General features: G+C 40.9%; 1 protein-coding gene across 21 annotated transcripts in view; it reads right to left on the reverse strand.

The window, feature by feature from the left end:
* Positions 1–25718, reverse strand: part of LOC106810203 (coiled-coil domain-containing protein AGAP005037-like) — a 59048-nt gene that overhangs the window by 10495 nt on the left and 22835 nt on the right. For 6 of the 21 annotated variants that reach the window (XM_014813490.1, XM_014813511.1, XM_014813504.1 and 3 more), the window contains exons 2-13: positions 13075–13373; positions 12602–12724; positions 11493–11658; positions 9397–9598; positions 8740–8760; positions 6710–6930; positions 6059–6190; positions 5622–5805; positions 5067–5173; positions 3387–3473; positions 2057–2089; positions 514–555 (exon numbers count right to left, since the gene is read on the reverse strand). In XM_014813490.1, the coding sequence (XP_014668976.1) occupies positions 514–555; positions 2057–2089; positions 3387–3473; positions 5067–5173; positions 5622–5805; positions 6059–6190; positions 6710–6930; positions 8740–8760; positions 9397–9598; positions 11493–11658; positions 12602–12724; positions 13075–13203 (1447 nt within the window). In that variant the 5' untranslated portion in view covers positions 13204–13373. Of the gene's footprint in view, positions 1–513; positions 556–2056; positions 2090–3386; positions 3474–5066; positions 5174–5621; positions 5806–6058; positions 6191–6709; positions 6931–8739; positions 8761–9396; positions 9599–10552; positions 10975–11492; positions 11659–12601; positions 12725–13074; positions 13374–25718 lie in introns of those variants that run through there. The other 15 variants (XM_014813517.1, XM_014813571.1, XM_014813549.1 and 12 more) reach the window with 10 other exon arrangements.

A 25718-nucleotide genomic window follows, 5' to 3' on the forward strand; every position in this document is an offset into this window, starting at 1 on the left:
TCCCTATTTATCATCATTTCCTCATTTCCTCATATCCTCATTCATCCTTATTATGTTCAAACTATAACTTTTAGTTACGCAAAGAACCTATAATAATATATTCCGGTAGTATTAAGAGTATATATAGTAAGGAGACGTTCCAAGGAATATTTCTTCCTATGGTGTATATTCACCACGTATTGAACCGCGTATTAATTCATACCGCGTAAGTAATGTATAGTATTGCTTAGAAGCAGATGCTCTATCACAAAAATTATTGTGAGGGATGAGAAGCCACGTCATAATATCACACGTATCTCTATGGGGATGAAAGTGTACTAAGAAGTCAGTTAAAGTAGGCAAAAGGACAGTTGCACAGACTGGACTGCCACATACCTATTATATTCTGTTGCTGTCAATGTATATTGGACCACCAGAGATCGTTCAGAGAATATATATATATATAGCGAGAAAGAGAAAGAGAGAGAGAGAGAAAGAGAGAGAGAAAACGACCACATAGTCTAGAATGAGTACCTTTAGCAATTGACTGCTGGTCTTCATTTTTGCTTATGGCATCTGAAAAAGGGTATTGATTATGTACAGCCAACTACAGGTTCAGTAGCTACGTACAGCTGTCAGCGCAACGGATACACAGAACACTAACAGAGCCGGCGACAGCAGCAGCATGCTGGGCTTTATACCAGCCACTCTACAAAAAGAAAAACAAAAGGATCATAACATACAGCAAACAACAGGAAAAAGTCCATGGAGGTACTAGTTAGGATTATTATTATTAATTAGGAGATAGACCGACAACATTAGCGTGAAAGGGTTAAAGTCCACGACTAACTTCGAATCACGTTTAGGAATACGGACCCCCTACAATTTATATAAATTAAATTTTCAGTGGACCAGATAAACTGCAAATGTATAATAGAGCAAGCAATATTCATGAAACATCTACATAATTATGCTGTCCTTTGTGGTTATACTATTTACATTGTAATTAATATTGATTACTTATGTAATATGTTACACATGTGCATATTTAATACAATGTATATATATATATATATATATATATATATATATATATAACAGTATCATTTTACTTTATGTAAGGTTGAGTTACGTAAAAATATGAATTGGGACAAGGCTTTCATAAAGAACGCTTGGATTGCGGTTCAAGTAAGGACTCCGTTTGCAAGCAAATTTCCCTACTAAACCAGGTACACCTACACATGCTAGTTAGCACACATCGTGCGCAAAACCGTGAAATTGTGTGACTCTGACAAAAAACCGTCGGAGTAACGCGCCGAACCATAACAAATTCCTACTAGTGCCTTCACGAACGTATAAAATAGGGTTAAGCAACGAATTACATCCATTTCAAAAGAAGACAGAGAAGATAGAGTGGAAATCAAGAGCAGGCATAGAACCACATGAAGACCTTTTCACCTCAAACTAATTACTGCCACACAATTACGCGACATTTTCAAGTAATAAATGAGCGGCTGGCTACACGTGCATGGCGACCGAAATGGCAGGCGGGTTTGCGGCACCTAATGTTTTAACAGTGTAGAGATACGTTAAATGTAGTAACACCTTACCAAGGTCACATTTGCCAGATCACAATGCCTAAAATTTGGAAGGTATTGCGCAAATAACCAAGAATGGTGAAAAGGTCTACAGACCAGCGATCTACACAAGGAGATGGAATGGTAAAAAACTTCAGGTGACAAAATTACGCAATATGATATCACGACAGCAGAACAACAGCATTCACAATTCATAACCCACCAATGAGCTATTTCAATAATAGCCACCTGTTGTAAATTTGTTTAGTATCCCTATATCATAATGCATTTCTTCTTTCAATGGAGATCTTCATAACAAAATGCTTGTGCAACGTGGCGTATGAATTGACAGCCAGCAGGTGAAAAACAAATTCGACAGATATTTGAACTCTCAACCCCTCGTCATAAGAATGTCAGGTGCCACAAGGAGGTTATAGTCACTAATGACCAAAAACTATGATGAAACTACACAGGAATCTGAAGGATCTGCGTGTTGTTACCTTTATTGAGTGGGACAGGCTTTGGTGCAATGTCTGAAAGTAACAGAAAGACGCAGTGAAGCAAATGCATGTACCTATACTAGCCTAATTACGCACGAACAGACAGGGTACAGAACCGTGATAATGTTGTGTGATCCACATCCCTGGGTTCATTCCTGTTTACAGTGATCATGCATTCATGGTAGACATGCAACACGTTTGTATTATTGGTTGAAACTGAATTTTTACACGCGACTCACTTTAAATTGGCAGTACTCTCATACAGTAACGATTTGACCGAGTATTAATGCACACATCCCTTTAACATCGCAAACAGACAGGAGCTGGACATATTAAAGTCAAGTAATTTTACAAAAAAATCCCCAAATAACCTCGGAGGTGTAAATAAGGTAGAAACGACTGAAACTGAAGCCAAAGTAATGACAAAAATAGAAAACGACTCCACGACTTCCTCATCCTGCCTCCAGAAAAAAAGAGCAACCCTCGAACGAACAAATTGAAACCAAGCAGAGCAGCTTACAAAGCGACGGCCTTCTACCACACCAGAAAATGAATCATTCAAATAAAAATATCTCAAACTGTACGATACCATATAACCGTACTTCACTTATAATATTTATACGCACGAATCATCACATTCTATATATATGCCATGCTCATGTTGAAAATTGTTATTACTTTCCCAAATCCAATACATACGCTCAACAAACCCTCAGTTTATCAAAGAGCTATCAGTTTCTAAGCATAGTAGTAAAAATGGAAATAGAAACCAAACAATGCAGAAATACACGCATTCATTTGCTGAAAGCAATGATGAATTAAACCTGAATTGACATGCAAACAGCTTTATTGCACGGGCCTATAGTGCTTTCTCTTACATACGCGAAAACGCCTTTTACATCTTCAGTATCATTGTGTATTCAACGTGTATAACTGCCTCAGAAATACTGAACCTATTTATCATAGACTTATGCCAACACGTATAAACTCTAGAAAATGCGCATAGCACATGTTCTATTAATGCACGTATTTCATCCAATACTGGGTTGTTTCGACCGAAAACTAAAAAAAATCAAGCTCTACATACAACATAATCCTTGAAATGCTGTAACGTAAAAGATACTTGTAAAATATCTGAGTCACTGAAGCACAAATTGAGCACAATCATTGACTATTTCAATGTTAAATTATAACAATAAGCCGAAAATAAATAATAAATTAAGCAAACTAAAAAAAAAGAAGATTCTACAGAAAAATCACCACAAGTCAAGATTGCATTAAAAATTCAAGAAGCTACTAATGCAGTGCGTGTTAGCTAGCGGTTAGTCACCTGTGGTTTGCTGAGCAGTGTTAACATCAAGTTTGGCACCAGGGGGCAGAGATTTAGATTTCTCTTTAACAATCTCCATTGAATATACTGCAACAGAAGCAATGCTAGTTAGTGGGCATGCAACCCTACTAAAACAGACTACTAAAAAGCAGTGTTAGTGAAAATAAATCAAGAGTGCGGCATATCTGTATGAGTTTCTCCACATCATCTCGCCAGACAAAACACATACTACAATGTAAATCAAGCAGACGAGACAATGTAATGTCTATTCGTGTGCAGTGAATCCCAATGTGGATTCAATACACTCGAGCAGCTGTGTTTCATATATCTGTAGTAATTATTTGGGGTTTCTTCGAGAGCACAAACAACTACTTTTTTTAAAAGGTAATCACATTTCATTACTTGTTAATCTACTAGTGGCTAACAATAATTTCAGCAATTAGAAAGCGCCATATAACACCGACGTGTAGCAATCAGCAAACAGTAGACAGCCCGGAGGGACGGATGGACGGACAGACAGACAGATAGCCAGACATGACAGACCGAAGGCCAGATATGTAAGATCTATTTTGCAGGAAGAGGCATGACAACACTAGACCTACTTCAACGGAAACATGAATGCATATCACACTTGAAAGGCCAGTCTGACAAAAGAAAATATTCTCGCCTTCGAAGATTACTCCGAATTCCTATCCGTATAACGGTGGGCTTTTTGCACATTGTATTGCAATCCCACTCCACAAATTCCACCGAACATTTCCATTTTACACACCAATGTACGTATTACCTCGCACACAGTAACACATCAGGACTCATCCGAGTGGAAAATTGTCCCCGAGAACAGCGGCTATTTCTGTAGGATTAAGTATTAGCATGAACCAAGTTCCTCAGTGCTTAGTCTACTCAAGATGATTATTTGTCAGCTCTGCTTGTGTGTGATAGCATTACAGGGAACATACAAACAGAATATTAGCATTTCACTACAATGACTGAGGTAGAGAAGCCATGTGTAAAAAAATTTAGAACAAATTGAAAGCTTACATTATAAGAATGTGTGTACGTTTTCCTGTTTGTGCGTGCGTGCGTACGTGTGTGCGTGTATGGCAAATGACAACTTGAATAACGTCTTATAATATATCAGTAAAGCACGTGTCTGTATAGCTCTTTGTTGATGCTATTAATTAACAGCCGATTAAAAGCGAATACGTATTAATGAGGTAATCATATATCTTAATGGTATTTGCTTGTGAATTATATGTTATGCAAATGATTGGCTGTAGTAGCTTGTACGATCCTATCGCCACTATAGGAAAACGGGCACTTCACAATACATAATCACGCTTCTACTAAACTGGAAGGAATTCTCAATAATGTACCAATTAGGAAGGTAAATGTTTTAGTCGCAATCGCAAGCTTCAAAAAATATTAACGTGTTAATTGGGTCATAAAGCAGCAGTTTTTAATTGCCATTAGCAGATTATTAATGTGAGTAGCAGGGTCCACTCCATTTCGGCAGGCACGTGCTAATATATAAGCCGAACTTACAGCTCGAGACAGACTGAGACCTGTAATCAGAGGTGAGGAGACCAGGAAGACTCTGCACGCTGGAACTGCGGGAATAGCCACCAGGGGGCCATGGTGGCACCTGCAGTGGCTCCAGACTTAAGTTAATTTCCACACCTTCTGAGCCGGGAGCCTCTAGTGGGCTCAGCGAGCCCTTGGTAAGTGCCGTGTGCACAAGGCCAGTAAGGTCAGCTAGTTTCTTCTCCATGCTTTCAACCCTGAACCTGCAAAAATTCAGATCACAATTACACTCACTTGCATATCAAACCAATTTTCGAAGATCAACTTGAACTTTCGTGCTTACTACTTTTGTGTTTGCTATGAATGCACTCTTGAAATCATGCACATAAAAGTCATAGAAATTATATACCAAAACCGGTGATAGGGTCAATATATCATTAAAAAGATGTTAAACAGCTTTACGTTCTATAGAAGTAGTAATTAAGCTTGCGATGTATTCCTGTATGGCACAGTTGTGACCCAGTGATGTCAATTAGTGATTTAGCGGAAGGAATTTTCAGGCATTAAAATGCAAATTACATTCTACCAAACAGAATTTATTAGCTTATAACAGCATGTAAGCTTAGGGCAATTAGCTGTAGCAAGTGGCTGTATTCTTGCCATCTCATAGAAAACTGAAATCTAATAAAATGCACAAAACTCTCTTTATACCTTGCTTCTTCATCAACTATTCTTGGGGTGACACTGCCAGAGCGTGACCCAGAGCGCTGGGGAGATATGTAACCCTGTGGGGCTGGGGGACGTTGCAACCCATGCGACTCAAACCAAACTGCCGTAGTCTGAGAAGGAGCCGTGCCTCGTGGTAGTGAAGCAGCAGTTGGGTACTGCTGCGTGACTGTAACAGAGATAACAGCAACTACAACCACATTTCAGAAAAAGAAATGCCATTTTGTCAAAATATGAAGTAAATGGTTTAGCACGTCGGGAGACATATCAAGATACACGTTTCTTACATGATGGACCACATCCTTTTGGTTTGGCAGCATCACCGAGCACAGCAGCATAACAGTGCGTAGAGAGATGTTAACTAGATGAGGCATCGTTACTTATTGATGTCTGGTTAGCACAGAGTTACTAGTTGTAGTTACCTGGCTGTGGCTGAGTAGTGACTGGAGGAGGCAGGATTCCTTGTGGAGTGGTACGAGGCATTTGTTGTGCTCTCGCTGGTTTAGGAGGTGCTGGTGCTTGTGCCCCTCGGGGCTGAAGCTGACCATAAAAACCTAAAAAATTATAACAACCTTATTGATATATCACACACTAACTCTGAAATTGCGCTATGCAATAAAAATGCATTCCCTTACACAGATAAGGTCAAGCAAAATCTGGCAACAACAACCTAGAATCACCAGATCACCAAGGTATATGACTTACTGTTATCAGCTATACGCAAGGGCGTAGCCAGGAATTTGGATTGGGGGGGGGGTCCTCGAGCGAGTAACAAGGGGGGTCTGGTCATCTGGAATTTTTTTTTTAGTTAAATGTAAAAATAGTGCTTTAAAATCAATTTATATGCTGTTTTGTTGACAATAATATTTCTTCTGCAGCTCTACAACGACACCTATTCGATAACGACAACTACACGCTTTTAAGAGAAAAAACTTTAAGAGAAAAGGGAATTTTTTTTTTTTGGATTTTGATTTTGATTGGGGGGTCCTAGGGCCCCCAGGACACCCCCCCCCTGGCTACGCGCTTGGCTATACGCACTGAGTTCACGTGACAACGTGCGAGTTCACGATTACCTGAAGATTGGCTAACAGATGTTGGAGGCTGTGGAACTGGTGCTCGCACAGTATAAGGTTGCGATCGAGCAACTGACGTCTTGTGCACATGCTGTGACTGGTAATTACTGTCAAACTCTGGCTCAGAGAAGTAGTTCAGGTCATCGGGCGGTTGCAAAGGTTCCTCAATGTCTCCTGAGCCACGATCATGAATACGAAGCAGGCACCTGTCTTTGATATCACTACAACAGCAAATGTATTACACCGAATGCAAATGTCACTTCAACGCTATCGTTTACCCTCTTTTTTAGAAATAAATTATTGAAAGCATCTCAGCCCTTTGATTAACGTTCTACAGTAGACATTCCCTGATGTATACAGACGATTGCATTCATGCATATACACAATTCCAATTGTAACTGTATGGGTTTGCATCGCATCATCGGAATCTCTGATGGAGTGTGCTTCTAGTTGTGCCCAACTTATAATCAGATAAATCCAGATTATTGTCGTTTATAATATGCTCTTCTATCCATGTCATTATTTCAAAATACATCATTAATGTGATATCACTGATAACAATTTGCATTGTTGTTACTTTCCCACATAATTACGGTACCCACAATTATTGGCCATACAATAGATGTTGATGTTCAATAGCAGGGAATTGTTCTTATTTTGGTTCTTGACGTTGGAAAAATCGGCCCTTCTCACTGTTCTCAGCCATGTTGATGACTGCTCAGGAAACCAAGCTTGAGGGCATTTCGTGTAAAAATCCATAGCAAAGCTTGTCTTACACATTTGCAGATGACATGCTGTGAGTAGCTTGTTTTAGTCAGCTACTTACAGGTCTCAAGTATTTAAGTAGGGCCTACATATTATACAGGAATATTACAAAGGAGCTATTACGTAAAAAAATTGAAACTATCTACAGCCAGCTGAAGAATCTACAAGTTTATAGCAGCTATAAAGTATAGTATACTAAAGTATATAGATTTAAGAGATGCCTGAATGATGTGAGACTAGCCATATGTGTGCTAGCCATGTAGACTAGCCATGTGAGACTACCAGATGTGTGTGCCCTAAACGTTCAGGGTAAGAAGCAGCTTGACTGAAGCCACTACCATCAGCTCAAGTGGTCCGTGTAGATGTGTAAACATGCAGACGTATTAATATGCCATTATGTTGTATTATTCATACACATGTTGTTATCATCTAATCTGGCATGTAATTCAATCAAGATGAATCATTGAGTTGATATGCGATGTAATATCGATTTATGTCCTGCCAACCAGCAAAAGAATTGCGGACTGATCAGTATGTAAAATGCGCAGCAAGCTACTATAACCAATCCGCCAAGCTAATCGAGCTGGCGAATGGTAGAACGGTAGCAACGGTAAAGAATAATGTCAATTTTGTAATCACAACCATAACAAGGGGGCAACTTTCGTTTAAATGGTTTCACAACAGAAATGTAACTACATGTTAACTGCAGCTAGCCGGTATCAGCATGCCATAATCAGTAGTAACGAATACGTCAGACAAAGTAAGAAGATTTTAGAGCAGCAGTAGTAAGAGATAAGCCAATAGAGCTACAGGAATTCATGCGTTAATATCACAAAAATATAACAATTCGTTTAGCTTATAGAGTGTAATGTGTGAGTGACATAAATCAACATTCAGTAAACTGATGTTGCTTTACGGCACACGCGCCTATAGCAGATGTAATAATTCACTATAGAATAGGCTTTGAGGTTCTCCTTAACGAGGTTAGAGATAACTGTAGCTGAAGAGTTGTGAAAAAGATTTCACAGATTCCCACGTGTATTATAGCTATCCATTTATTCCAGTTAATTTACCTGAATAATAAGATCATTCTACATTAATATCTTAAAAGAATATCATATTAAAATTCTCGTGCATATACTGCAGCAATTGCTTCATTGATATGTGCATTATCACATCATAGGTATAGCAACCTAATGAAAGCACATACAATAAATGATAAACAGTTTGATAATAATGAGAAGAAACCGTGCACTATATATTACCGAAGTTTTCCTGAGTCCACACTACAAAGCAAAGAAAGGAAAACTTTTCAGACAAAATCCAAAAATCTTTGTCACTCCCACACAGAAATACAACAAGACAACATGTAATTTCTATGCAGCTAACCATCCGTATAATCCATGACAACCTTGTATTATGAAATAGAAACATGTGCCAATTTCACCTTGATAACTTGAGAATACCCTCAAAAATTAAAACTGATGCAAAGCAACACATATTTGCATGAAATTTCGCAACAAACATATAATGTATATTTATGCGGATGACAGGTAAATATCGTACATTACTAACGATATTGTTAGTTTATGTGAATATTGTCATCACTCGGCAAGTAAAAATAAACGGCCATTACTTGGTGAGTCGAAGCAAATTTCTCACTACAGCCGCCAACAAATACATGTGGATGACACTTGACTAGTAAATTGAGTAACCAAAAGATATCACTCATCAGCAAGGAAACACGTTAGTTACAGGGATGGGAACATATCACCCACAGTGATAACATATACTAAAAAATAAATATTTTGTTCCCCTGACAAAACTGTGATTATAGGTCTGCCTGATTTCCCAACCATGCAGACTCTTCAATTGACAGAGCTGTTCATTGTTTTCAAATCAGTGTCAATTCAGATGATTACCTAATGTCATCCAACTCATAGAAAACGTCTTTTGTGTTGAAGTCGTGGATGTATATGCAACGGTTGGGGTCCTCCAGATACTCCATCGTCAGTTTCTTTGGCCACGCACGCACAAATAGCGCTCGGACGGTGTCCACTGACGTGATCTCGTTGGGTAAAAGTGCCCGCTTTGTTTCATTTTTAAATTGCAAAAAGACAACACCTGCAATGGCAAAAAGACACTCTAGAGGTGTGGACCAACTTATTACCAACAACTTGTGTAGAAATTAATTAAACCAAAGCACAGGTGTTGTTATTTTCACATCCACGTGCACATCTGCTAGCTAACTGCCACAGACAGCTTGACGGCTCTAGAGTGTAACTTGTATTCGCCCAAAACTGGAAAATAAATATTAAGTTCAAGTATGCGGCAATGCATTATAATAAAACACCAGCCTCGGACAAGTGACTCATAAGTTAATAAATCTCGCAATAAGTGATCAATTGCAACTTTTCCCAAAATCTAATTAATCAAAAATGTCCTGGATAGCCTTCAATAAAGTGCCTATCTAACGGCAGAATGGATATAATAAAGCCGACACGAGGACGATCAAAAATCCTGTGAAAATTGATTTTGAGTGGCAGAACATAAGTGTTCGCTGAAATACCCTTCAGAAAGAGTAATGTGCTCGTCTATAATAGCAGATAACACAATGTGCTGTCACAATGACTCCACCACCTCCTAATTATGTGTTCTCCATCGCATTCTCAAGATACAATCATATAATGTTCTTTCCCGATTAAACCCAGTCTGCCCCATTTGGGGGAGTTGTTACTATGGAAAATCTTACGACAGCTAGATACAAAATCTGCACGGTAAACATACTTATGCAGCATAACATGATGAAGTTCCTTAATTATTTCAGAATACACTATTCATAGTTTAATCCTTTGTGTGAAAGCACGTCCATGTGTTCCTGTATGTGTACCGTTGTATCTAAATTAGTGCATGCGTGTGTGAGCGTGTACATGTGCGCGTACATGCGTGTGCGTGCGTGCGTGCGTGCACGCGTACGTCTACAAATATGCGTTCGTGTGCGGACACGTGCTTCAGCAAGTAGCGTGTGCGCGTGTGTGCAAATGCGTTTGTATCCGTGTAAAACTATATGCAGCACACCTTTCTTCGTCACTTGCGGATGCACGACACGCTTGACAGTCAGCGATCTAAAGGCAGGGCTTCGTTTTAATGGCATCTCAGCCGTGAACGCCAAGTATCGACGATGCTATTCACGAAAACTTTACGCCATCGCGTCACACTCGAATGTCTGGCTAGCACATACTATCTCCATGTACCGGCAGTCGTAAACACCGTCACAATTACACCGCTTGTGATCCACCTACTACTGCACGATGTACACGCATGTCCCGACTATATCTGGTTTGCAGAAATCTGTCTGTGGCCGTTCCATACATACTGTGAAGGGGCGTACAGCAAGGTTATCTCACACGTTCAGAAGGGTTGCAGAGCAAAAATGCGGCGAAAGATCAGTACATCGGGGTGGGAATGCACCCCCAGTGATATGGCGAGGTCGACCGAAGGCACGGTTGAATGAGAATGGAATTCTAACTGCTTCCCGGGAACATAAAACCAACAAGGCACAACATGTGGTCCAGAATATTCCGCACCGATTGGCTTCCCGGTGCTGGCGACAGACTGGCTCTATCAGCAAGCACTATGACGCCCATCCCCGCGTGGGAAGGCACATAAATATCGCTGCCACGATACGCTTAAGGCATAAGGTTAGACAGAGGTGCATCTTGTTCACTGTACACTTAGATCGCCCGAAGTGGCAATGAGCGCACAAAAAGCGCAGCGAGATGGAGAAGTTGCGCAATACCAATGCCAAGCCGTCTAGCTACCCATGCAGAGATGCACGCATTCCACCGCCAAATCTAGGATATGCTTCATCCTAATTATAGAGTACAACCCAATTACGAAGCAGTCACTATATTAAGCTGCATTCAAACTAGAAGTGGCTGTAAGAACCTCTTAGTGAAACCACTTAATCCTGCGTAATTTGCGCATCACAGAGTCATAGAAGTCAATAAACATTTACCGAGTGGTCTCTCCAGCGTCTTGGAAGGGCTACGGACAATAGGGAGAGAGGATCTGGCCTTGGCTCCCCGGCGGAAGCCAGTGGCGCTGGTCTCAGCCTCCGACATCATACCAGGATCATCGTCTCCAAGAGGACTCTTCTTCGTGGGAAGCGTTGTTGGTCGTTCCTGCATGTACAACCAGCAGATGAAAGTAATGTGAGGTGTGTCAATCAGACGCTAGGCTATGGCTATGGCGCTAGTTTAACTGCCATGCAGGCATGACATGGGTATAACATGTGGCTAGTGGATGGCCTACAATTTCTCGCTACAATCTATCCATAGAGTGTCCAAAGTGTTACGCATTGGTGGAATACATTGGGATGGTTCGTATCACGTTAAGATGAAGTCAATTTTAATTTCAAGGGTAAAGTGGCAATAGCCGCAAACCACTATATAGCCCCTTATTACTGCACAGTCATACACGAACACAAACCACGAATGTAAACATAAGGTCTTTAACATCTGTACTAGCGTGTGGTGCAGATTGTCGACGCGAAACAAAACTGCAACCCCAGTACGTGGCGGAGTGCGTAAGAAAACATCGCAAGGCATGTTGTTTTTTACAGCCGACCCAGGTTCGCCAGGCATTCTTTTTTCGCAGCAGTGCCGAGTTAAATATTTTAAGTAGGTCTGGAGGTTGATGCACACGTAAGCAGAAAGCAGAGTGCTGATACAGTATGAGGCGTAAAATGGGTGTATATTTTAACGCCAGAACGAAAAAAACATTTTTACTGCCACGCATGATTCCTGGGGATAGCCTTCTAGAAATTAACGTAAGCAGGAAAACTCTTTTTTAACCATGAAGTTTGGCTTGCCTAGATTTTATAGGGAGTTTATGCCTCATGGTTTTTGATCGTTTTACTCAACGAAATTGAGTGAGAACTAGAAATATATACTTAGAGGTGAGTGAAGACCCAAATATTTACCGTAAACTGAGATTTGTGTACACTATCACGGCCTCACACAGTGATTGCTTTTTTTGAACAATTACTTGAATTAAGCAGTATAAGCATACAAAAAAACACAATTTCACTGCAAACTATATAATAGAAAAAGATAGGCCATCTACCTGTTTTTTAGATTTGCTACCCAGGCTAGTCGGACTGCTATCGGCAGATTTTGAATCCATGAAGCTAGCATAATTGTATTTTCTTTGTAGATTCTCGAAGAATGCCTCTCTCTCCTCCTCTGCCTGTGGGTAAAGAAACACAGATTGCATATATTATAGATTTTGTTAAGCAAAGAGTATAAATAACATAGGGCATAGCAAATCAATGAAATAAAGGACAAAAAACGGAAACACAGAATCTTGCAATATAAGGATGAACCCACATGCTAGAGGTGTTTGATAACATGTAATGGCAAAACATAAACACCTATTGCGAGATCAACGGCTGTTTAAATGCTTTACAGACTGTGTGCAAATGAAAATGATTAGGTACTTTTAATGTATTTTTGATACAACTAAGGGTTTAACGACAGGGCCTATATTAGGTTTTCACCATAAATTCCAAATAATGAGAAGTAACAATAAGTTTTTACCTTATCCTTTGGCTTCTCAGTTGAATTAGATCCTGGGTTATTTTTTGGTTTATGCGTGGAGTTTACAGGATTGGTTGGCCATGCCTTTGGAAAATCAATCGCAGCCTTTGCACCTGCGTTGTGGTCCATTTCAGAAGCTTCTGTCGCCGTAGCGATGATATCATTTACCTCATCTTCAGACGCGGGTTGGCGCCGTGTCGGATCCCGTTGTACTACCTCACCACTTAGGGGTGTTACGTGGTTTGCATGCTTGCTGTTAGCATCCGCTGAGTCTGTGACAGGAAGCGCACCAGTCGGGCCTGTAAGAAAGACGATAAACCATGTCAATGTATATATTAATGTACATTACTACGTAGCTGTAAAGGTGTACAGTTACATAATGAACATCAAACCTGCATTGCCTTACGTTAAGGCAATTAGCACAGTTAATGTGACACTGTTAAGTAGGTGTGTATGGATAGCAGGGTAGCATCTTAACATAATGCCAATACGAAACTCATGTAATAACGACAAAATGATGTATATATCATCAAAACAAATGTGGTAAGAATGTTAAATAACACATTTAAATTTAGGCACTATCACTGGGTGCAGTGGGTTTATTTTGCATGCTACAAGAATGCGCAGATGATGTGGAATTGTTGTGGAATCGGGAACACCCTATTCATTATATGGGAACTATATAACTCACTTGTCACACTGACATTAGATACTACTCTACCATCACATGAATATCCGTGGCTTCGACAAACACACATTACAAAACCCCTACTCATTCTACATTTTCAGTGAGTAGGCCCCCTATAGGATTCAAGCAGCAAAAGATTTCCTGTTAAACAGACAATTAAGCACCACGACTTCTGAGTAACAAAAACTAACACTCGAACTATAACAAGCTCAACTTTATTAAAATATGCAGGAACACGTAAAAACTTCACACGGTTAGGCCTGTGATTTCAAATAATTGTGAGCATGCTACAAGTGGCATATTATTTTACAAACTGCATCGGGCTGCAATGCAAAGTAATGCAATGCAATGCAAAAGTAAACTTTTACTAGAACAGTTTCGTTATCAGAAAAACGCACATTTTGGGTACGTTTTAAGAAACTTATAATGGTAGTTTACCAGCGAGACTTTCCGACAGGTTCACATTGGGTCAGTTGGACAACACATGCCTTACCAAGATGAAAAATGTTAATCTCAACTGGTACTATTAAACCAGTTAATGTTTTCCTAATTGTGAATATCAGTTATGAGGAAGTCCGAAGGTGAAGCCATTTAGATTGGCACTGTAATTGCACGTATGTACTACTCTGTATTTATCCTGTATGGCACCTATTTAGCATTTACCACCTGGCCTCGGCAATTTGGTACCATTAATTAAAAAAATGGCTCATAGGTTCCCCTCCACCATGAATATAAATGACAAATATAAACAATATTCATGTAAATGGTAAGACAACTACATTTATGCCACAGTTAAAGATATCAGGAAAATATATTTATAACCGTAAATTAGATGCAACCTTTTTGTAACTCTATTTGGCATGGTTTTAAACTGCCTAATATATCTTTATAAAACAATAAAGAACTAATCACCAAAAATTGTTCATCTAACAAAAAATGATCGCGTGAGGAAATTTAATAGCCACGACCAGAAAGCTCCTACTGTAGACCGAACGTTCGTCAGAATTGTCCCAAATAAATTGTTGCAAAAATATGTTATATTTTCACAAAAATACCAACACACCGTTACCTAACAGAAACCTGCAGTTACATGCTAGTGTGAGGATTATCATTGCAATCGCAATCGCATGTATCAACACACTAAGTATATGCTAAGTATATGCTAAGGCGTGCCCCAGAAATACGATTTTTAAAAAGACAGAGGGCAGAATAACACGCATCACGATTCACGTGTGCGAAGTTATTATACATGTATGGCAATTATAGCAAAGTTTATTACAAACACTAGTAAGATCGTATAGTAGGAGTTATAAGGAGAAATCAGTTATCATCATGGTAAAAAATAATGATCGGGCATACATAAGGAAGCAAGAAATTGAAAGCAAATAAACAAATTAACTTAAAATTAAATTTAAACTTAACTAAACGTAACTTATTAAACTTAAAATTTATGAACTTATTTTTTTAACATATGAAGTGACATCACAATTTGACGATGAAACTACAGCAAAATAAGCTGAAATTGTATCGAACTGCGACGTTTCTAAAACCGAATAATACGCCCCAACGATAATATTAACTTTATACTTCATCTTTTCCACTTGAAATAAATAGCGATTGCGCATGACGCCTTCTTCGAATCCATTTGCGACCAACGCAACGACAGTGTTACGTGCTACACACTTCAATGCCATCTAGTGCTACACTCTTCGTGAATGCCATCCAACATTATTCAATCGCACTCCCCGCATACTTTACAGAACTCCACATTCCTTTGCCGATGTCATTTGAGACAACACGTACACACTTGACCGTAGAGAGGAACCGGTCTTCACGGGAGGGAAGTGAAACCATGTGTTGTGGCGCAAACACTCCTTATGCTGCGCAGTGACAGAGTATAGCCAGCGCCCCTACCACACGATGAAAGCTAGCCATCGAACGCTGTCCACGTTGGAGACAGAAAACCGATTGCGAAACGTATGACGTAAATAAATCAACGCTAATAGCTCACATGCCGATGAGTAAAACATAATAGCAAGCTGGACTTTGGGAACACATAAAGTACTCAGTAATAACCTCTCGGCTATCTGCAATCAAGCTTGATGCCTCTGCACGTACAGTATGTATAACGGGTCCATCACGCGAATGCGCCGCTAGCGACAGAACTAGAAACGATCGAGATGGCTTCAACAGCGAGTTCGCTTCCCCAGGAAGCCGTCATCGGTCACGCTTCATAAACACGCTGGCTGCATCCCATTCGGCTGATCTCCGCTCCTCCTCCCTCTCCCCCGGGGCCCAGCCTGCAATATTCTGCTGTAGGCAGCTTTTGTTTACGTAACCCAGCCAAAACTGGAAGCTACCGTGCACGCTGTTGCATTTCTGTAGCCAGTGGCCCAGTGCGCAGCCAATACGTCGTTGGTGATCGTGAGTTCATTCAACTAAGATCATCATCACTCACAGCTCTGTACAGCAGAACGGAATATGTGCACCCCGCACATATGGCTGCCACACTTTACGTCATATACTATATTCGGCGATGCGCACATTGCTGATCAAAAGTATCATTACCGGTGTCTACGTGCACAGCATATAGATCACACAGCCATCCAGCCGATCTAATAATTCCCTATCACCGCTGGCATATATTTCCTTATTACCTCCGCCAAGGGGTTGGCAGGAGGTTATGTTTTCACCGGCGTGTGTTTGTTGGTTTGTGCGTGTACAGCCTAACTGGAAAAGTTATGGACGGATTGTCATAAACTTTTCAGGATAGGTCAGAAATCGCCTAACTTAGAATTGATGAGATTTTGGTGGTGATCCGGATCCAATTAATTAATTAATTAATAAAATTTTCAGGATAGGTCGGAAATTGGGTAACTTAGAATTGATGAGATTTTGGTGGTGATCCGGATCCAATTAATTAATTAATTAATAAAATTTTCAGGATAGGTCAGAAATGGGGTAACTTAGAATTGATTACCTTTTGGTGGTGATCCGGATCCAATTAATTATTTAATTAATTAATTAATTAATAAAAATATCCACATTGAGAAAATTGAGCTGCCTTGGCGGAGGTCTGTGCTCTCCGGGTGCTCTAGTTATGACATGTTTTGCGCAGAGTAACTTCACTTATTTCATAGCTGCATTTAGGTGAAAAGCATGCGGAAAACGACGTTCATAGCACTTCCCCAACCGGTCAGGGCGACACTGCCTGCGCGTGTGTCAAGACTAAACTAGTGTTCCACATCGGAAACCCCCTACTGGAACAATATCGTCTCAGACACGTATAGACAACGCCACCGAAAAGTTACATGATTCAACAAGAGAACAAGAGCTGTCTAAAGCGGTCAATCAAACAACCATAATACCCCGTTTGCCCATGTTTTTGCATTTCATATTATTTTCATGCACGACATGCACTGGCAAAAATGGCAATCTGGTCAAGAATATTTTTGATTTCAAGCTAACTGGAATTGAAAACGGCCTTACATAAGCACCGTTTTCCCCCACTATGTCCATGATGATCATATCCAGAACGTACGCACGGGCCGTTTGACGGTTAATTGTAAAAGGACATGCACGTCGGAATTATTGAAGAACATTTATCAAAATGTCAATTTATCAATCTTTTTCTAGAAAATTGCATCATAATGAAATTCGCGTCTATTAGGGAGAGGGGGCATTCTCTCATCAAGTTAGCTTTCTCAGACAGTGGAACGATGCAAGCACGCAAACTGTCGCTATATAATATTTGCGCAACCATTTCAACGCTACAGTAACTTACGGCTCGTTAGTTTCTTCAAGTTTCTACATTTATTTATTATATATATATATATTTATTATATATTTATTATATTTATTTATTATATTATCACGAGACGCTTTATAACTACAGTGTGCAGGAACGTAAAACGAAGAAGGGTCGACTGCAACCCGGACTATATATGTCTATTTGGAAGATTCTAATTAAAACAAGGAAATGTTTAATGAGAACCGAATGAAAGTTTGTTCTAGAGACGATTACACAAAAACTGAATGAACTGCCGAATACTTCAGTATACCTGTTTTATTTATCTCTAGTAATAACTCAATATACTCAACCTAGTGATATATTAAATTTCACTGCGTTCTTAATGCATTGTTACAAACGAGTATTTAATTCACATTTAGCTGCAACCTCGTATTAACTCCCACGTAGACATTGTACGGCGTGTCTGGTATGTGATTTCTATAAACGCAGAAAATATCTATATATCCATCCAGCCCACATCTGCGTGCCCGCCCAGTCACATAAACATAAAAAATACAGGCGTGACTCGTGCCTCGCTGCAATATTTGCCTCTTTACAATTTCCTCTAATTTTTCAGACATACAGTCACGTGTAATTGTCACATCCATCAAAGATTCAGAATTGAAATACATGTGTGCAAAGAGATTCGGTAGCAGTAGCGAGTGGTACATCACTTTAGAGTGTCTAGATGGCTGGGTGAGAGGGTCGGTGGAAGTAGTATGACGAATGCCGGGTGTTGTGTAAACATACGCATATGTTTATGTTGTAAACATGGCGCACGTGTCTGAGTACGTGGACTTGCTCATGATCGCGCGCCCGCGCGCGTGTGTGTGCGATTTGCATGCGTAATAAACACATAAACATGTATACTGCAATAAGGACGGTAATAGTTCAATAAATGTAGGTATATATTACAGCGCGCACACACGCGCGCGCGCATACACACACGCACACACGCACACACGCACACACACACGCGCGCGCGCATACACACACGCACACACGCACACACACGCGCGCACATTAGAACACTGTGAGCACTGTTGGCACATTAGAACACTGCATACGCGGGCAAACAGCCTACACCATATATGACGTTGTGATTTCCGCACACGCCACCTACACCATGCGTAGGTCATTACAGTATACATAAACGCGATTGATTAATTTTCGAAGTAATATAGAGTCATTGACTCGATGACGTTTCTGTAACGATGCCACGGCATGTCTAAGCAGAATACAGTGCGACTAACACATGCGAAGTTACTAGATAATATGATTAGAAAAACATATGTCCATTAGATCTAAGTAGACTTCCGTAGTTACTAAGTTTTTAAAGGAATCTCTACTCTATTAAAATGATGCTGCGCCAACTTCAGTCACTTCCGGACTCCATAAATAGCGTAGAAACATGCATATGCATGATCAGCAAAAACCGACTTTGGGACATACCTCACTAAAAATACAATTAGCTAAGTGGAGGAAAATGAAGATCGAGCAGAGGAAAAATCTAATAAATATCTTATTGTTTAATGGATGAAAGATGACAGTTCAATGATAATAGTGCAGAATGATGAACCACAAAAAATAAACGTAAAAAATGCACCTTGACACGGGCAATTCCTGGCTTAGTAACTTCAGCACGTGTGAACGAATCTGGAAATCTCTCTGTCAGTTTTTTGCTTCATGAAATACGACTACTGACGTGTCTAGCATCAAAACGCGATGTTACGCCTATCTAATTAGAGTATGTCTAATGCAGAGGATGGCACTAGCTATATACCACTACTAGTCAGGTAACCACAGTGAGTGCGCTATAACGTAGATATAAATTGATACAACGTAGATACATTGTTTATTATATAAAATACAATTGTCACCTATTTGATTACCCGAGTATATAAAACGTTGACAGGAGCGCATGGGCTTCACACCCGTAAGTGCATTTCGCGTGCAATCAATAAACGGTACCTTTTAGATATAATCACTGGATGCAGTTTCTAGTTTGTGTGATAACACTCACAAACATATAGACACTGTCGGGCTGCTACGCACACGCGCGCGCGCACGCACACATGTATGCACACATGTATGCACACACACACACACACACACACACACACACACACACACACACACACACACACACACACACACACACATCTACGCGCACACACGCACGCACGCACCCACGCACGAACACACACACAAACACCACACACACACACACACACACACACACACAAACCAACCACATGACACGCGCACGGGCGCAATAGACACACCCCACAACCCGCACGCGCACGCACGCACGCACGCACGCACGCACACACACACACACGCAGCACACACACGCACGCACGCACACACACGCACGCACGCACGCACGCACGCACGCACACACACACACACACACACACACACACACACACACATCACCAGCTACTGGCATAATAAACAATCTACATAAATACGCTGCTTCCTCGTTGCGTATAGTCTAGTAGCATCAATCGCTGTAATAATATGTTACTTCACCACTAAATATTTACGTGTATACAGTAACATAGAGGCAGAAACTAACGGAACTGCTACATATGGATCAGCCTTGTTAATAAGGCGCCTATTAATATCTAAAAGCAACGTAGAATTGATGCAATAATTATAGGAATTGCAATCATTGTAGCCCCACATGAGTGATAGTAGCAGATCTAGAAGTGTCATAATATAGACTATATTCTATAATATAGTCTAATATAGTCTATATTATGACACTCCCGATATTAGTGGCAACTCGATCGGCTATCGAGAAAAACGCACGCGCTCTGCACGCACGCACGCGCTCTGCATGCACGCACGCGCGCACGCGCACACGCACAATAAATCCAGGCTGCTCCATTACTAGTAGTACTATAGATGGAGTTACGACACTATCCAGCCGCAACAGAATTAGCGACCCTCGAACATGCTGCAAGACTGTTTGCGTATCAGCGTGTCGCTGAATCAACGAAATCACGTTTACGGACATGCAATAACAACCAAACTGCCAGGGGGCCCTTCTCGCCATCCACAACCGACCGCATAGCAACGCAACACAGCGCACGACAGCCGCAGGGAACCGCGACAGCATCTCTAGAAGAATGCCAACTATGTGATATTTGTTGATGTAGTAAATACACAAACGAGAGACCGCGACGTCATTATAAATCCCGTACGTGATATATGATGATGACCTCAGAGTGGCTCGCTCAGTCAAGCTGCACTGGCACTGCAGAAATACGTGGTAGGTTACATAAATTCTCGTTGAACGCCTTACAATTGCTCCTTAGCCCATGACATAAGATGGGCCGCAGGTGACCCTTCATGAGTTCACATGAACGCAAACCACGCCGTGTAGTACTATACCCTCTAGAGTTGTGAATGACTCTAAGGCCGAACTGTCACACGGCTACACGATATTTTTTCACGGCTTTGTCAACTCCTACTGAACGGCGACCAAGGGCGCTTGTTCCCCCCAAGAAGGCTTCACACTCACGTGACAATAAATCGAGGAAGACTTTCACGGCAAGGAAATGACAGCGTCACGAAAAGGTCACGCACAACAGATTACCGACAAAACCAATCAGTTGGCAAAAAAACCTACTGCTGATCTACTTTTCGCATTTCCGCCATAGAAATTATAGACCGACTGGGAAAAACAAATTCTGCAAGCTTTTTCCACGGCCGATAGCGGGCAGCAAACGCTGGTGGAACGTTTCTGTAGTATAGTTCATGCAGCAGGGGAAATGAATACTTAGCCAAAATAGCTGCTTCTTGAATCACCTTTTGTCTGTTTTCTCACAAATTAATTTTATACGAGATTTCAACAAAAATACGGACTATTGTAACCGAATTCCGCAGCAGTCAGATTAGCATTAGTGAAATACATATCACCTAATCTAGGTGCCTTATCCATGAAGACACGCGTCAGAATGTAGCAAAATGTTTGAACTGTCCACACACAATCAAATCATATACTACTTCTGGCATCGCCAACTAAAATGCTATTGCATGCTCGATATGTCTATGGGACAATAGAAACAACTATACATGCATGTGTGTTTTTCGCATGTATAGCCTTGAATGACAGTTCAACATAAAGCCAGTAGACTGACATATCCAGCACAAACATTGCTGCGAAGAAAGCATCCTGCGCTTGGTTGACATTTACTAATTAATTATAAACGCATAGAAGAGCCACGAGGACTCCGTCAGAGAAGTGCTGCGTCGGGAGATGCAGCGATTTTCCAGTTTAACCACACGCGGTGACAGGCAACATCGGGGAACATTACAAACAGCACTTTCTTGACTCTTCGGTTACTATATCAATCAGTTTTAAATCTAGCACCGTACTGCAGTTTGCGTTTGTTGTGACCGGAAAAGAGCAGGATATATTAGCTAGCAGGGGAATTTATTTAGTGAGGTATCTGCAAACCGCGTAACTACAACAAACAGATAGTGATTTGTGAACGATCTTGTTAAAACCAGAATCAACACAGTGCATTCAATAAATCTATTATAAAATTGACCATATGTACAGAAATCCTCAGACAAGTGCTTTGAGTATTTTTTGCCCAACTGCACGGGCAGCTGCCGTGTAGGCAACATTAGGATCTGTGCTAGAGTGGGAGCGATCGATGCGAGGGACAGCCACGTTTATTCTCCCAGCATGCACTGCTGGTACGGGCTCCAAGGGTGAAAAGAATTCACAATTTCATCTAAACCAGATTCCAACCAGTTAAGTCACGTTCAGTAAAGCCTGAGATGTATGAATGCAGCAAAACAAGAATCCAGCAAGTTGAATGCAAGCTCCAGCTCCAGATGAGAACTTGCCAGAAGCGCATACACCGACGTGATTTGATATTGCCTACTCTAATCATAATTCGATGAGATTAGCACAGAAAATTATCAGGAAATTTATTTGATCACTTTCTTTTTAACTTACAACAAGTTGTCACGTGCATTTGTATGCCATTCTGCATCATGAGTATTCTTCGAAACAACTAGGAACGTGAAAAATAAATAAATGCATATATCTTAATTTAGTATTTTTATACGTATCTGCATACACGTCTTGGATGCTCGACGCACAAGTACTACAAACACCTGGATATTTCATGCGCTCCGATCCAGCTACCATCAGTCAGGCAACCACTGACTGCATAAATGATTGGTATGCGCGAAGCAATGTTTTGACAGATGCCATCCCGATTGCCTAAGAGACACATGCCGACACAAAATGACAAGTGCAAGTCACCCAGAGTGCAATCATGTCGACACCACCGGCGGACTACTAAAAGCTTCTCCTCGCATGTAATTATTATAGCACACTGCTAGAGGTTTACTGGGACATTATCCATGACCCCCTGCATAAGAAGAATACAAGGGGCTACAACTTACAAGTGAAACCCTTCACCAACCAACCAACCAATCGACTCTTCGCCTTTACATATACGTAAAACAGTGAGCGCCCCACCAAGAAGGAATTAGAGGCAAATGAGAGGAAACTTGATTGCAGTGATAAAGTGAATGTGGGACATTAAAAACTATTTCCATATCCCCGGGCAGTAGGAAGAAAAAAAACAATGGGCATGTTTACTACTTGGACCTATTTAAGCATCTAATATGTCGATTAAAAATTACCCAAACGCCGCCATTTATACTCTAAAACCAACAAATAAATTATTGTTAGTGTCGCTCTACTTCATATTCAGCCTAGTGCAGACCTGCGACTTTTTCATGCAACTCGACAGCGATTCTAGAATCGTTGTAAACATTGCTGTGAAATGGCTACGTCTGCGGGAACGTGCAACTGCAACCCGTAGCGATTCTGGTCGCTTACGGCGAGTTGCAAGAAATCAAACTGGTTTGATTTTGAGCGACTCGTCGCTCCCAATCGATCCCAAAATTGCTCTAGAATTGTTTCGAAATCGTACGTGTGCAAACACGCGGTGACCGATCGCTTGCGGTTGCAGGTTGCAGCGACGAGCAACCAAAAATCGCAGGTCTGCGCTAGGCTTTATCGTGCCCTTGAAAATGCCAGTAGGTTTTCAAACACATATGGATTCGATTATGTTGAACTAGTCCAGCAGTGCGAGACTGCCAACTGCTACTGTTCCGCTGCTGGTGCTGATAGCGCTGCAACCGCTACTACTGTGGCGACTGCTGCTACTGCTACTATTGCATGCGCAGTTGCTGCTGCTGCGTCTACTACTCTCCTCTGTTGCTGCTACTAGTACTAGTAGTCCTTCTTCGGCTACTGTTCCATTACAAGTGCTAGAACGGCACCGGCGCTAACGTCAGCTGGTGTCCGAATGATGGTATTACGAAAGTCGGATGTTAATCATTTGGCCACTGACCCCAAATGACCCCAAATGACCCCAAAGTTTTGCTGTTTACCCACCTATTTTTACTTCATTTCTATCATGTCTTTACAAATTGCGCACATCGATAACATATATTAACTTCAGGTGGGATACACGGAAGAAGGGAAGTAATCGTGTTAATTCTACAGGTGTCACCTAATTACTTCAGACGGACCCAAATTACGCGTTGCCCCCTCCATATTGCGGGAATATTACACGTGACGTACGCGCGTAGTACAGTGTTGGCGCGATTAACCTTACATGCACGTGCACGGTCCTCCAGCAAAGCAGCTGATACCACAGCTTAAAATCTTGCCAACGTGCAACGTAGTCGCAACAGTGATACACTCATTAGTGATCTCTATAAACTACGGTGGTGGAAGAATCAGTGGTTACACACGGCTGACACGATCTTGGCCTTGTCATGGTTGCGGTAACGGCCGCTACGTGAAAGAGCAATAACGTTTTTCCGCTCTCATGACAGCTCTTATTTTACGACACCGAGTTTCAACATTCGAACACGCTGTGGCGTGGAACAGCGAAGCCATTAACGACCGAGATCCTAGACTGTAGTGTGAATTTGCGACGGAGAGGCGCGGGGTGGGATCTATAGTACAGTGCGCAGACTTCGAGCAGAAATTGCGGTTTCGAAACAAAGCAGTGACAACTGTACAGGATATAGCTGTTCCCTTATCTCATCTCAAGCTTTACAATTTTTTGGTGAATTATTTATCAGTTAATCATGATGTAAATAATGTAAGGCAACATTATCAATAATGTGCTGCGTGATACAGAGGAAAGCCATATTTTCTCGGCCTAGAACCTGGGTGCATGTGAGCTGATGAGAAGCCTCAGGAACGCAGTGAATAGCTAGGGAGAATAGCCAGGGAGAATAGCTATAGGGAGAATAGCCAGGCAGAATAGCTAGGGAGAATAGTTATAGGGAGAATAGTCGGCTAATTTTCCATGACGCTGGTCAAAACAATCAAAACACGAATGTACTAGTCAGGAATTAGAAAATCACATATAGTTTACATATAGGCGTATATTTCAGCTACCTCTCTGAATTACAACTTCAGCGCTACATTACATACATTGCCACGATATATTACATTGGCATATTGTTACATTAAATCTGCTAAAGTTAATGCTCGGGCCATCCTTGTTCGTAAATGATGTACCTTCAAGATATACTCAAAACGCGGATATCAATTATATTACTATTAGATTATTTCTTATATAATTAACAACAAGGTAACATTAATAAACGGCTATACCATACCATTCAGTGTCACCATAGATATATATAAACACAAATGGTGTCACTCGCTGCACTCTCAATGCATTTTTTTGCTGTTACTTCGCAAGGCTATAGCTAGCACCATGTGCAGATTCTCTCAGAATTAGTACATTTCTGCACTATTATTTATTTATGCAGTTATTCACAGTCTCCCAAACGCAGTCCAGGTGCTTTAAATTCAGGCCAAATGAACAAGGCACTAACGAGAGCACATACAAATAATATAGTATATAGTCATAGTATAGCGCTTATAGTAATGTGAAGGATGTTTTCTGTTTACCCAGTATCATGCATGAGTTCGCACATGCCCAGCAGCTTTAAGTACACGTGGGTACCAGCAGGTCACAAGTTATGTACGCTAACCACTAAAACGTAAAACACATTTCGAAACTCACGGGACGCCATCTTTTTACAATCTTCGGAGGCTAACAGGCTAATCAATGCCTGACATTTCTCAAGGGGTAG

This window comes from Priapulus caudatus, unplaced genomic scaffold, assembly GCF_000485595.1.
Source record: "Priapulus caudatus unplaced genomic scaffold, Priapulus_caudatus-5.0.1 Scaffold16, whole genome shotgun sequence".
NCBI lineage: Eukaryota > Metazoa > Priapulida > Priapulimorpha > Priapulimorphida > Priapulidae > Priapulus > Priapulus caudatus.